Genomic DNA, 13,772 nt, shown 5'->3' on the forward strand with positions numbered 1-13,772 from the left:
TGTGAAGCTGAAAGAATTTGGATAATTTTAATACTCAGTAGTGCCTCTGAGTTTGAAAGAGTGTTTGGACCCAGAAACTCCGAGTGACTTCAGACTTAACAAACAGATTGTCCCGTGTCTCACACGTCAGTCCGCCTCACACTATTTTTGTGTCCCATAGTTTTCCCCTGCATTCTGTGCAGTGGGAGTGTTACCAAAGAAAAGTAATGTATTACACATTACTCATTATTTTTTCGTAAATGTAATGCAGTACATTACTTAATTACTCGCTGGAAAAAGTAATTTGTTACACTACTTGTTACATTGTTTTGTTGTTACTCGATAAAATCACCTAAAATCACCGTCTCATAATAACCAGTTAACTGTATAAACTTCAAGGCTACAGCCGACACACCACTACCAAGTAACAACATAATTGTAACTGTAATGTAATTATTGAATTTAGTACAGTAATGTGTTATATTACAACATTACTGAAAAATGTAATGTGATTACTTTGTAAAGCATTACAGAAAATGCATTTTTTTCCCCCTTTTGTTGTTTTATCACCTTTTGGATTTAAGTTCAATTTAACTGGTACAATGAACACATGGTCCATGTCAACTGAAACTTCTCTGTTGGGTACTATTTTATGAATCACACAATACTGCAAATTTCTTGTAGGTTGCATAACGTAAGATGGACTTTTTTTCCATTATTTTTTAACAAAATAAGTTGTTTTTCACATTTTACAAGCCTTGGGTCTTGGCTGAATTATCAGTAACTGTCCAGTCTAGCACTAAACCTGTCTGTTTCCAGCCTAATCCTGCCCTTAGGTTCTCCGGTAACCATCTGCTGGCAATACCTGGAGATGAAATTGTAGGTCACATCACAGCTGTACCTTGTAGCCACAAAGCTCCTTGCCTTTATTATCACTCAGCTCCTCCCTCTTACAACTGCCCAGCTCATCAGCCCCCCAGCCTCTCTAGAGATTCTGCTGGTTAGCACTGTAGAGGTCATGATGTGTCCTTTTTTAAACCTGTTCAATTCAGCCAGCCAAAGATCAACCACTATTTAATCAATTCTGTATTCCCTGTTGCTGAATCTGCTCCTGGTCTTTGGTCATCTGATTCCTTGTCTATTCATAGTTAAGCTGTCTCTGTTTCCATGCTACCATCATCCCTGTTCCTGAGTCTATACTTTCCAGTTCAAATATTGATTCTATGACTGCTATTTCTCCACATAAGGCAAAGGAAAGTCTGTCCTGAAGTCTCTCTGATGGAGCATGCTGATGGTCAACTTTTGGCTTTTGGCTTTTGTCTCCTGCTAGATTCAGAGTGACAAAATTTAGATTCTGGCATAATGTTTATCATCCCTGATGTCATGGTGTATAATGCATATGTCTATCTAGAATGCTCACAAGGTGCATCTGTCGGAAAACATAAAAAAATAGATTTTAGCCAAAATATAAAGACCCAGAATATAATAATAACTTCCAGGGTGAAGATTTCTAGATTCTAGATTTCATAGATATCTTTTTTCCTTTTTCCTGTGTCCTCCCTTGCATATCTTCAAAAGTGTTTATATTTTGTGTTATCCTAGTACATTTTTTTGCACATTTTTGTATGTGCAGTGATGCACAAGATATCTTCATATGGCTCTGTGCATGTAACATACAATGGCCTCTACAGATGAAAACCAAAATCATTTCTCACATCACGCCATGCTGGGCAGTGTAGATTTTTGATTAACAGCTGTAATCGAACTTGAGCCCCTCTTTCTGAGCCATTTCCCCTTGGCTGTCCAAAAAAGAACCGCGTAGGATTTCGAGCTGTCTCAGACTTCAAAAGGAGTGAGATGGGAAAGAAGTGAGGAAGTGCAAGTGGAGACACATAGACCGAGAGCGGATGGGTTGGGGTAGGGGGGTGGGAATGTACTTGAAAGGAAGACAGAGAGACCAAGAAACACAGGGAGACAAAAAGGAGAAATGTGTGTGCGCTTGTGTATGTGTGGTGGGAGAAAAAGTGTGGTTGGTGGTAAGCAATTGCCTGCCAATAGACCCCCCAAAAAAAGTACGGGAGCAGAGAACGCATCACCTTTGGCCGACTTCTAAAGTGCTCATTTAAAAAAAAAAATCTCACAAAAGTTGCAGAGGGGTTTAAGCAGTATTGACTTTCCTTTCAGCCTGTGAGGAAAGCCTAAAGGAAACCCACTAAAAGTCCAAGTTAGCCCACATAGCTGATGTGTAAATGTAGGACGAAATCCATAATGGGGAAGACATTTCTTTCCCTTGGCCTCTTTCTTGTCAGCATAAAATATGACACGACAGTAAACTGATACAACCATTACTTGTTTATGATGCTGGAGCAGGGGAGATGGGATAGCTACTTAGATGATATTTATTTATTTTAATCAGTTGTCAGTCACAACACGTACTGGTTCATTTTAATTTGCTATGGTGTACCACTGTGATAAATCTGTCTTAACATCATCGTGGTACTAGCAAGGTGGGGAATGGATTTGGATGAACTCAGTGTCAAGTAGGTTTTATCGCTTCTATAGTCTAATCTAATCTTATCTTATCCTGTTGGCATTTAATCATATTTGAACTCACCTAAATAAGAATACAAAATGATTTTGGTATTTATACATCTAAATATATATATATATATATATATATATATATATATATATATATATATATATATATATATATATGCATATAAATATGGTCTGATTTCATAAGCAGTTTATTTGCCTACATAAAGATGACCTAAAGCTTGAGAGCATAGAATTAAATTTGAGTCCAGATGAAAATTACATATGAAAATGAAATGAGCTGCACATTGACTGTAATGTGCCAAGTACAGAAAAACTAGTAGTAGTGGATGAGCATAATGATCACAGATTCATCTGATTTATTCAGCATACTGTACTGCAATTATGCCTAATACAGCCACCGTCACTGTGTTAAGGCCACTTCACTAATACTGGATTTCACACCCTTTTGCCTTCAGAAACTGCCTTAATCCTTCATGGCATCAATTTCACAACGTGCTGGAAGCCTTCCTAAGATTTTGGTACATATTGACATGATAGCACATAGTTGGTTCCATACATAGGCATGTATGGAACCAACATGAAACACATAGTTGCAGGCTGATGTAAATCTCCTGGCTGCTTTTTAGAGTATTTTTCCCCCTTTTGTTTTTGTTTTTTTAACTATATGCTCCAAAGTCTGCCAAAAAATCCCCCCTGTGCAGTTACACCACCACTGTTGATAGTGACGTTGTTACAGGCAGGATGGATCCATGATTTTACCAAACCAGGCAATGTTTTTTTTCTATTTTCCAATTTTTTGCTGAGCCCATGTTTCCTGTTCTTAGCTGACAGGGTTCACACCTGGTGTGGTCTTCTGCAGCTGTAGCTTAAGGTTTGATGGGTTGTGGCTTCGAGAGACCATTTTGCATACCTTGGTTGCAACCAGAGGTTATTTGAGCAGCTGTTTTCTTCCACATTGTTCACATGCTTGAAAGCATTGACTTGCTGCCATGTGATTGAGCAGGTGTAGCCAATAAAGCGACTATGTAATATGAGGTCACTCCCTATGCCAGTTGTTATCAACTTCAAACTAAACTGGTAACAAGTGTGCTACGATTTAAAAGAATTCATATGTTAATTTGATCAAGTAGAACAGTATCTGCAGAAAATGGCTGGCTTTTCTGTAGGAGAAGGATCAGGTATTTACAGTGTGGGTCAAAGAATTTCTCTTTGATAACAGATGGTGTTCACTCTCCAGTGGCAATAAACAAACATGTTTAATAAGAATGAACAGTCCAACTTTATAATTATCTGATTATATTGTTGGTCATATTTTATAAAGGCCTTGAAGAGTGTGGTGACATAATTAGGCAAAAGAAGTATTCAGAAACATTACTGAGAGCCTCTGTTCATACACAGATTCTCCCCAAAGTGATTAAGCTGATTCAATAATTTATTCATGTATTTTCTCTTACATCTTGAAAGTTGTTAATTTGACACATGGTTGGCAGAAAGTCACATGCCTTCCCAGTCAAATATGTTAATTTCTAGCATGAATTTACCAATATTGATGCAACATTCAAACTTAGTTCTATTAAGAAACAAAGGCATGGTATTTTTTTTTCAACATTTTTACAACAATCTAAAAAGAAGTCAGGTGCTCAGATGTTAAATAATCCTTTAGTTTTTTTAAAATATATAATTGAGAATGCAGTCTTTCCTAATTGATTCAATTTATATTTATCATGGTAATTTGCTAATACAAGAAAAAATGACACCGAAAAATGTAAAATAAACATTTTACAGTTTTCAGTTTTCCAGAAGTATGAATTTAAACATGTTTCCTATATTTCAGGACTACGATGTAGTGCAATTGATTTTGCTTTTTAAAAACATTGTGCAGCAAAACCTTTATCATTTTTATACAAGCAGCCTGTTGCAAACATGTATGTCACATTGTGTTGAAGAGCAAAGATGGTCATACCAAATATTGGTTTTCAACTTTCTTATAAATAAATAATCTCTTGTTGCCTTAAATACTGTATTTCCACATGAGTTTAAAAATGTTTCAAAAATTGTTGCACCTATGTCCCATTTTCCTAACAAACTATAAAGAAATGTAGGGGTAGCTCAGGGCTTTTGGACAGTATTGTGGGGATCATAAGAGCTACTGGTTTACAATCTGACTGATAAATAATCAGACATCTTTTTATCCCTGTGTTCCGAGATACAATTTGATCAAGACAGGGAGGCACAATAGCCAAACTGATGTCAATCTAAGTTGTGATTAATTGGAAATAAACTGCAATGATGCTGCATTATGTAAATGTATATAGCTAAAGGAGTAACGCCTATAACTGACCCAACACATTTCTGCTGAAAGTAAAACATCACCGCTGTGCGTGACAGATGAACTACAGCTTTAAGAGATCAAGTAAATTGTATTGATATCCTGCCAAGCTGCTCCCTGTGTTCATCGTGTACAGGAAAGAGGCCCAAGAACAAATATGTCAAAGCGATAATAGTAATACAGTGATTCACCATTGAGGCCCGTTTTCAGTGACAGGGCCAGTTTATAGCAGTGGCAAACTGTCCTAAACTACTCCTCCCACTGTGATTTTAAAATCCCTTTTATTTCATCTAGACGATGAAGGGGGTACAAAATAAGTGTTTTGCCATCTGCAATAAAAGAAAGTTTCCCTTTTTAATGGCATGGGTATAGCAGTGTGGGGAGTGCACCTTGCTGTTCATCTCTTGCATGCGAGTGTGAGCTGTCTGGGTGATGGCCATTATGGTTCCTGCTACTGCTTGTGCGTCTGCTCCGCCGGGATCACTGAAGTGTTGGAACTAACAAGCTTGGGATGCAGACAGCAGATGCACAAATGGGATTTTGTCCTGAAAGCTTTAGAGTTTGCTCCCTGTCTTCGGTTGAAACAGGAGAGAGGATGGTACCATTTGCAAGGATTGTCAGAGTTATGTGCCAAGAGAAATGAGATGATTACATCTGATAATCTTGCTAATGATCTACACTGGGGAGGGGAGCATATAAAATTAAATGAGCTACACCGATGTACACAGTTTTCAGTCTTGTCCTCTCATCTCTCTTTTTGCCTATTCTCTTTCACTGTAGCTACGTTTTATGCAGAATTTGAGATGTTCTCCACCCAGGAAGATATGCAATATTCCTTGTCATAGTGAAAGCACACACAGGATGTAGGGCACAGACACATTAAAAACTCTCCCCCTGATACTTCTTCATAAAAGTACAAATGCTCGCCTCTTCCTCTTTCTTCCTCTCTGTCTTACACAGACGCACACATGAACGTGCACAATGAGGCAAACAGCGAATTCGCACAATGCTCCCTGCCCAAGGTTAGTATAGATTAAAAGATGTGTCATTGATAGAAGAGGCTCCTCCTCCCTCCCTGGCCTGTCACAGTGTGTTTGGGAACAACCCACTTCATTTTAGCAGCATAATGGGTAAACAGAGTGTGATCAGTCCAATTACCCCCTCATTGCAGGGGCGTTCTGGCGGGAATGGCCTGTAGAGAGAGTTAGCTGTCTGGCGTGCTGTGGAGATGCAACAGTAGCACCTGCTGCCCTGAGTACTCACTTGTATGAATCTCAATTTGTTTGTACAGCCGTGCCAAAAACCGATGAATTGAGCCCTCTGAGGCGGATGGGACTGCCGGCTTACCTTCTGATTGTTGTTTTCACTGCACTGTCTGTGAATGTGTGCATGATCCGAAGGTGCTGTTCTCAGCACTGAACTCATGTCAACGTCAGTCCTTCCAGCGAATTGTTTTGGGGTTGTTCTTGCTGCATAGTTTTCAAGGGCTGTAAATTTTCTCAACCCCCAATTCCACTATGTTTTACAGCTGAGCAGATGCATGATTTTGCTGCTGAGAGTTGTAACAGTAGAGTAAAAAAGCTGCATTCCTGAATATGAAATCTGAAAATCGTTATGATTTGGTTTTACTTGTTCTGAAGTACTTTGTTCACTATCAAATGAAGAATAAGATGGGACAGTTGGCTTTTTTTTCTCTATTTTTCATGTTCATGCAATAGTGGGATCCATTTTTAAGCATCTCATGGATTTTTTTAACCTTGACGGGTATTATTGCTCTCACTTTATCTCAAAATGTAAGTGACATACAAAAACAAATCTGGTTACTGCTTTTGTGCTGTGCTTGTCGTCCTTGGAAAAGATGAAAATTCTTCTCTTTATTGTTGTCCTTTGGGCAGCTGTCTGGTGGCAGATGTAAACATAGTCCTATCACTGTGTCTCCATTTGAATACATCTGTGGACTACGCTTCCATGTAGTGCACTGTGTATATGCATATTTATTAACATAGTGCCCAAATTCCAACAAGATGGTGTTATTTCAAATTGAATGGTGCAAACTGTTCACTTATCAAAAATGAAGACAGGAGAATGAGTCTGTGATTATCACCACAGCTGTCATATTTTTGATCCTTTCATCAAAAATGTAGTACTAAATTCTTCTACACCAAAGACAGCTATTAAGACATTAATAGCTGATGAAAAATGCCACCATTAATTGCCTAGATAGCACTGACAATCTCCTTTGCTACTGGCTGACATTTGGTTGGTCAGCCCTTTCTTTCTGTTTTGTTTCAATTCAATTCAATCCGGGTCTACTTATAAAGTGCCAACAACATTCACCTGAACATGCTTTATGCTGAAAGGTCAAGACCCTACAATTTCCAAAATTGCAACCACTGAAAGGAAGAAGAGATCAGTTCCATGTTCAGCATGACTGTTATCAGAACTGATGTGTTGCATGCGTAGGCCAAGGGACAACCCCTGGAGCTGGAAAATGTAGTCATGTGCTGAAAACTGCATTTCTCTGGGTGCTTGTTTGAAGCTCCCCCACTTCCATGTTAAAGTGGCCAAATTTACAGAAATAAAAGGCATATATAAAAGTCTGTTAAAAAAAACACACACAATAGTTTGGACATCCATAAACACGGTACTTCAGATTTTAAATCCAGCATTTTTACAATGTGATATCCCTTTGTTGGTGTGACTCCTGCATCACTATAACAATGATGGTCCAGGATTAACAGTGCAACTGACCAGTTCAGTTAGCAGTTCAGTTAGCATTAGCCATGACGTTAGCTAATGCTATTTAAGACTAGCTAATACTATCCAACATGGAGCCAACCATACTTGCCAACCTTGAGACCTCAGAATTAGGGAGACATTGAAAAGGGCTGTTGGGGGGTATACACACACACACACACACCTACACACACACACACACACACACACACACACATATATATATATATATATATATATATATATATATATATATATATATATATATATATATATATATATATGCTGAAAGGTCAAGGTCATATAAAACTTGAATTTTACAGTGTTTATTTATTGGATAAAATAAGCTAAATGTCACCGTTATTGTTGGCTGGCCAGAAACAGCGGGGGCATCCAAATTCAGAGGCTGCATCCTCCTGAGGACCCGGCCTTCGCAGTCTGTGGGCCGGGTCCTCCGAAAGCTGGGTAGGCCGGAAGTGAGCGACTGTGAAATTGGACGGTCTAGCCTTCAGAATTACGTCACGAGCTCTCTCGGTGGAGTGAAACTCTGCCGTTTGGCCTTGCTGTCTAAAATATAACCAGACGCTGGCATAAATTCTCGACCATCTCACACTGCTGTTTAATCAGTTTTCTGTTTGATGTTTATTTGGCTGTGTGAAACCCCCGGAACCCTCCCGAGGGATTAATAAAGTTAAATTTAATCTAATCTGATCTAATAACTTTAATCTCAGCCAAATCGATTTCTCGCCGGAAAATATGTTAAAAGTTTATTTTGCGACCCAGAAAGAGTAATATTAAAACTAAGTAGCTGCTGCCATTGCTGGAAACTGGAATTGGCTGGGCCGCGCTATGAATTCTAAGATATGATTTTTCAATTTTGTTGTCCAGGTGAAAAATCAATAGAAATTTGGGAGAATGGTGGCTCCAGGAGATTTTCGGGAGGGGCACTGAAATTCGGTATTCTCCCGGAAAAATCAGGAAGGTTGGCATGTATGGAACCAACATGAAACATGAAAACATGAAACATAGCAAAGCTCTGACATCACAACAACATGATTGGTCAATTGCAGTGCTGATGCTGGAACAACATTATTATGATGATGCAGAAACAAGACCAACATGGAGATACACCTTTTATTAGTCTATTACTTTAGGACTAATTAGCCAATGTGTGTTTCACCACTCAAATGTAGGTTACTAGGAAACCTTCCTAAATAGCACAACTTTTCACTCCATCCTTTCATCCATATAATGTAACTTCTGGCTTAAAAATTAAATGTGGTGCCAGCCAAAATCCTAATGTTAAGGTTTCAAAATGCAGAGATCAAAGCTAAGGGTGACGTCACAGTGGTTAGTATGGTGTACTTTTAGGCTTGCTTGTGCAACTGTGAATGCACTTATGCACTCAAAATAGCACAAACAAGTATTTCAGGAGTACTTTTTAAAATATTGACACACAATTTCAAGAACTGACAGACAGCTCAGTCAGCAGGAAGTTGGAATTGCCTTTTCAGGATTCATTTAGCTGCACTAATTGAAACTAATACCTTTTAAATTGCATATTGATTTGGAGGAAACTCAGTTTTCAAATGTACACTCTAAAAATGATGGAATATTACAAACTGTCGAAGTGCCAAGATTGAAAGAGCTACTTGATCCTTCTTGCCTCAGTGGCAACACAAGTCATGAAGATGGTGCCAAACATATCATTATATGACTTCAAAGCTCTTCTTCTATCCTGGGCTGTTGTGCAGTAGAAGGCCTGAGGCACACCGTGTGGCGTTACAGTGTCAACAGACAAAGAAAGGTAGATAATTCCGAATCTCTGCTGCAATGCATTTTAAAATGATATCAGTCATGGATGTTTATCAGAAAGTCCATCTGAATTTTCCCCAAACGCGCCCTTACTCACGCGCGTGCACATTTGACAAGTGAATCCGGTGTTGATTGATGCAAGCAAATGATGTTTTTTTTTCCTGCCATTTCAAAGGCAAAACGTTGCCACAGAATGAACAGGGTACTGCAAAGCACAAATTACTTTTGCTGTCAACAGCTCTGAGTCATTCAAGCTCTGTTTTGGACAAATTGCATAGGTTTAAGCAACATAAAGAGTCTAAGATGTTACTGAATAAAACACAATAGAATTGTGGAATAATTTCAAAACGATTTCGGGTGATTACAGCGTTATATATGTTTTCTTTCTTCAAACGTCCTCATGAACAATGAGCTCCAACCGTTCCCGTAGTCACTCACCGTCGGTGCGTTTGTCTGATGCGCAGCGCCTCCCAAACTGGTCCCTCACTTTGACAAATTCTTGGACGTGAGCGGGTCTCCTGAATGGCTTCTTGCTCATAAAGATGATGCCTTGAATATTTTAGAAGTTGAACAGCTCTGCCGCTCTCTGTATTTTCCCCCCACTGGTGGACTGTCAGTTTGGAAGACCACAATGGGACTTTGGTCATTTTGGGGGTTTTCTCTTTTGGCTTTGGTGTTGCTCTGCCCCTTTCACCCCAAGTTTGTGGCTCGCGCGGAAATAAGTTTTTCCACAAAACTCGACAGATTTTATCGACTGGATGTAACGCCACTGGACGCACGTGTGGCCAGAAAATCGGCGGAAATCAAAGTCTCACTGAAAATCGACAATAACACGAAAGTTTTTAGCGCGTATGAAACAAATACAGCCGGGGTTTTGAAACGAAACCATGGCCAGCAAGTGTGGAACGAAACACAGAGTGGAAATGAGGCACCGATCGACATCAAAACAAACTATAGCAGCGGTCTCAACATTCCCGATAAAAAGTATGATAACATTTTCGAGGACAAAGAAGGACGATTCAAAGCGAATATAATGTTAGAAAATACATTTTCTGCCGGAAGAAAGAAGGCAAAGAGGAGTGTGGGCGCAACATACAACGAAAACGTGGATAGGAGTATAAGTGGAGAAGCGTATTCAAGAGAGAGATTCGTGCAAACTGTCCAAGGTGTTTCCAGCGCAAGACCCGAGTATCGGCGCAGCGGAGAGGAAGCAAGAGTGTCAAACCCGAGACAGAACGAACCTCACCTGGACACTTCTACTTTTGCTCTGTCGGGAGACTCGGCACACAACCAGGCTATGGTGCACTGGTCCGGGCACAACAGCAGCGTAAGTTTCAGTTTTACAAAAATACACTTCATCATATTTTAAAGGTGTAAAGAACATAAAAATGCCCCACACACCGGTGATATTTAACTTTGTTTCTACCTGATATAGACGTTTTTATTATTCAGTAGATGCGCATCAATCTGTCACATTTTTACGCACAGCTGATTCCGTGCGCACAAAAAGAATTCGTTCCTGCAAATAAATTCCACTCTAACAAAGCATTTAACTTGGAGCATTTGCTATTTTTTTTAACCATAACTGTGTTTTCTTTTATTACCTATAAAGAGATTATTAGTGTTTGCGCATTGCGCGCCTGTTTGCTTGGACACCAGATGGATATAAGTGTGCACTTGGAGAATTCCCTCGTGTTTTTTCAAACAGTAATGGAATCGGTTATCTCAACAAACTGTTCGCCACCTGAACTTTAAAATAACAGTTAACCCCTTAGGTAAATGTGATGTGACAGTGCGGTGGGAAGGTGCAGGCTGTTTGGCAGCAATCAAAACACATTAATAATTTATGAAATAATCAAGTAATGCCTTCCAGGAAGGTGTAGTAGCAACAAATTAAAAAGGATTGTGTCCAACCTGGCCCTTTATGTGATGCTGATGAGACACTATTTGACATTTTTGGCAAATTGAACATGCTTTTGTCACTGACATTTACTCACACTTAGCTGATACTTGTTCAATTGCCCGTCTAAATACTGTATTGCAGTATGATACACTTCAACATGTCTTGATGGGACTATGCACAATTTAAATGGATGACAAGACATTGCAGTAAACATCCAGATTGCCCGCATCACAGTCACACACCCTTACAAACACACACATCCTCACAAACGTGCACATAGACGCACAAATGCACACACACACCTACACAACAGCTAAATGCACATGCACTTTTTTTTTTTTTACCATAACAAAGACAAAGCCATGGAGATTTTATCTCTCTTTATATATCCACCATGCAAAAATGTTTTCAACTGGCAGCATTTATCAGGAACAAAGATCTTTAAACTACAAACAGGCTTGTTCAAAAGAAATGAGCTGCTCTGCATTTTTTACTTCAGGTAATTTGAGTCACCTTAGTCTGCTGGGCAAACGGGTGTGCGGCTGAAACATTAGTCTGAGACCACATCTAAAGATCCCGGTGTCCCAGAAAAAATGCAAATATTCATGTGTTATCCCAAAATGCAGACATATTTCACTGGGTGAATTATATCATTTTGCATGGACCTCATAAGCGTGTTCTTATCTGGTGCAATTTCTTTTGTGGTGTATGTCATAACATAAGAGGCATCACAGACGTTGGTCATTGAAGAAGGTCCTGAAATATAACTAATAATAACGTTGATTCATGGATTGCTATGTGAAATATGCTGCTGGTCTGAGATGTCTTCACCAACGATGGCCTTTGCTACTGCAGGACACTGTTCACTGGATTATCGCTGATGGGGTTGTCACTGCAGCTGTCAACATTTGAGATTTATACAGTCTGAACTCCTTTCCATGGTCCCAAAAGTACGACTGAAACAGTAGAGTTTAGATTGATGGCATTTTATGACTAGATGTTATAGCTCAGGCTATATTAGATGTAAATGACTGATAATAAATCCAATCTTACAGGGACATTTGAAGGAAAATTACTTCATTTCTGTGGTGTGGGGTAGTTCTATCAAATATTCACCTCAAGACTTTGCCTGTGATCTGACCAAGATGTAAAATTCCACAGGGAGTAAAATGAAAAAGATGTAGATGGTGATGGTGAAAACTCCAGCGGGGTATCCTCAGAGTTCAGATTTGATAAAGAATTTTATTGCATAAAACCCCAAAATCTGTCCACAAATCAGTCTCTCAAGTATTATTAGATTTCAGTGATTGTCTGAGACATCAAAGCCTAAGTCATAGCTCTCTGGTCTCTGATTTTAGGAGAGATAACATTGATTGGAGTCGACCATGGGAATAAAACATGTACTAATTCCCTTTGAAATGAATGGTTCTTAGCTACATGTATCGATTGGCTGTGCATGTTTCTTACTCCTTAAGTCTGTGCTGAATGTGAATGGGGATGGTGATAAAAAGATTCATGATTTGTAATGATGTGTGCCATAAAAACAGAAAATAAACTAATTAAAAACACTAATAAATACACTTGGCTGTTGATGGTCCTATATGGCAAATCAATATTTCAGTCTTCTCCTCACATGGGTGTTCAAGCTGTGATATGACTATTGGTAATCTTTCTAAACAGCCATTGCACCACATCCTACACTCAAGGGATGCAGATAGCCCCCTCTCTACCCCACTGAAGGCAAAAGTCTTAGTGTGCAAGCCAGCTGGTGATCATGGAGTTATTGGCAGCCAAATGATTTTAGTCTCCTGATTGACCAAGCTCCTCACAGATAGCTGACCAAACTAGGACACTGTGTCGAAGCTGCAGACAGTAATGAGTATCTTTATTGACTTCACTTAGTCTGCGCATTTGCTTCAGAAATTATACTGTGTGTCATTGTAAATAATGTAAATATAAACCATGACAATAAGGAGCTGGTCATCCCTATGAAGCTACTGTTAAAAACTTGCTTTAGGACGGGCCATGCCCTTTATAAATCCCACTGGGCACCTTTGGACTTGTTAATCTCTTATTTTATTTATTTATTTATTTATTTTTTCGGGGGGGGGGGGGGGGGGGGTTGTTTCTTGTGAGGTGGCAAGACTCAAGTCAATCTGTCAGCTCTGTAACATCATCGTCCATTGCAGCGGCTGAGTGGGAATCAGACTGGCCTCCTGAGTCATGCTGTACGCATGCCAAACCAGAGAAAGGCCGTTATTGTTGCACATGTTATCAGTACAAATAGACAATAAAAAGGAGGAAATGGCATGGCCCTCAGGGACACCTGTGTTTAAAACTGTTCATTAGATAGACAGCCATTCCATTTAGCATGCCAAAGCTGGTTGCACAGGAGCTCCTTGATCCATAAAATCAAATGTAATGGGTTCCCAATTCACAGGGGAGTTT

General features: G+C 39.3%; 1 protein-coding gene across 3 annotated transcripts in view; it reads left to right on the top strand.

Moving 5' to 3' along the window:
- Nucleotides 1-9,716: 9,716 nt before the first annotated feature.
- The window catches only part of LOC146505520 (VPS10 domain-containing receptor SorCS3-like), a 61,127-nt gene continuing 57,071 nt past the window's right edge, over nt 9,717-13,772 (top strand). For 2 of the 3 annotated variants that reach the window (XM_085182379.1, XM_085182380.1), the window contains exon 1: nt 9,721-10,748. In XM_085182379.1, the coding sequence (XP_085038505.1) occupies nt 10,053-10,748 (696 nt within the window). In that variant the 5' untranslated portion in view covers nt 9,721-10,052. Of the gene's footprint in view, nt 10,749-13,772 lie in introns of all 3 variants that reach the window. The other variant, XM_085182378.1, reaches the window with a different exon arrangement.

This window comes from Neolamprologus multifasciatus, chromosome 13, assembly GCF_963576455.1.
Source record: "Neolamprologus multifasciatus chromosome 13, fNeoMul1.2, whole genome shotgun sequence".
NCBI lineage: Eukaryota > Metazoa > Chordata > Actinopteri > Cichliformes > Cichlidae > Neolamprologus > Neolamprologus multifasciatus.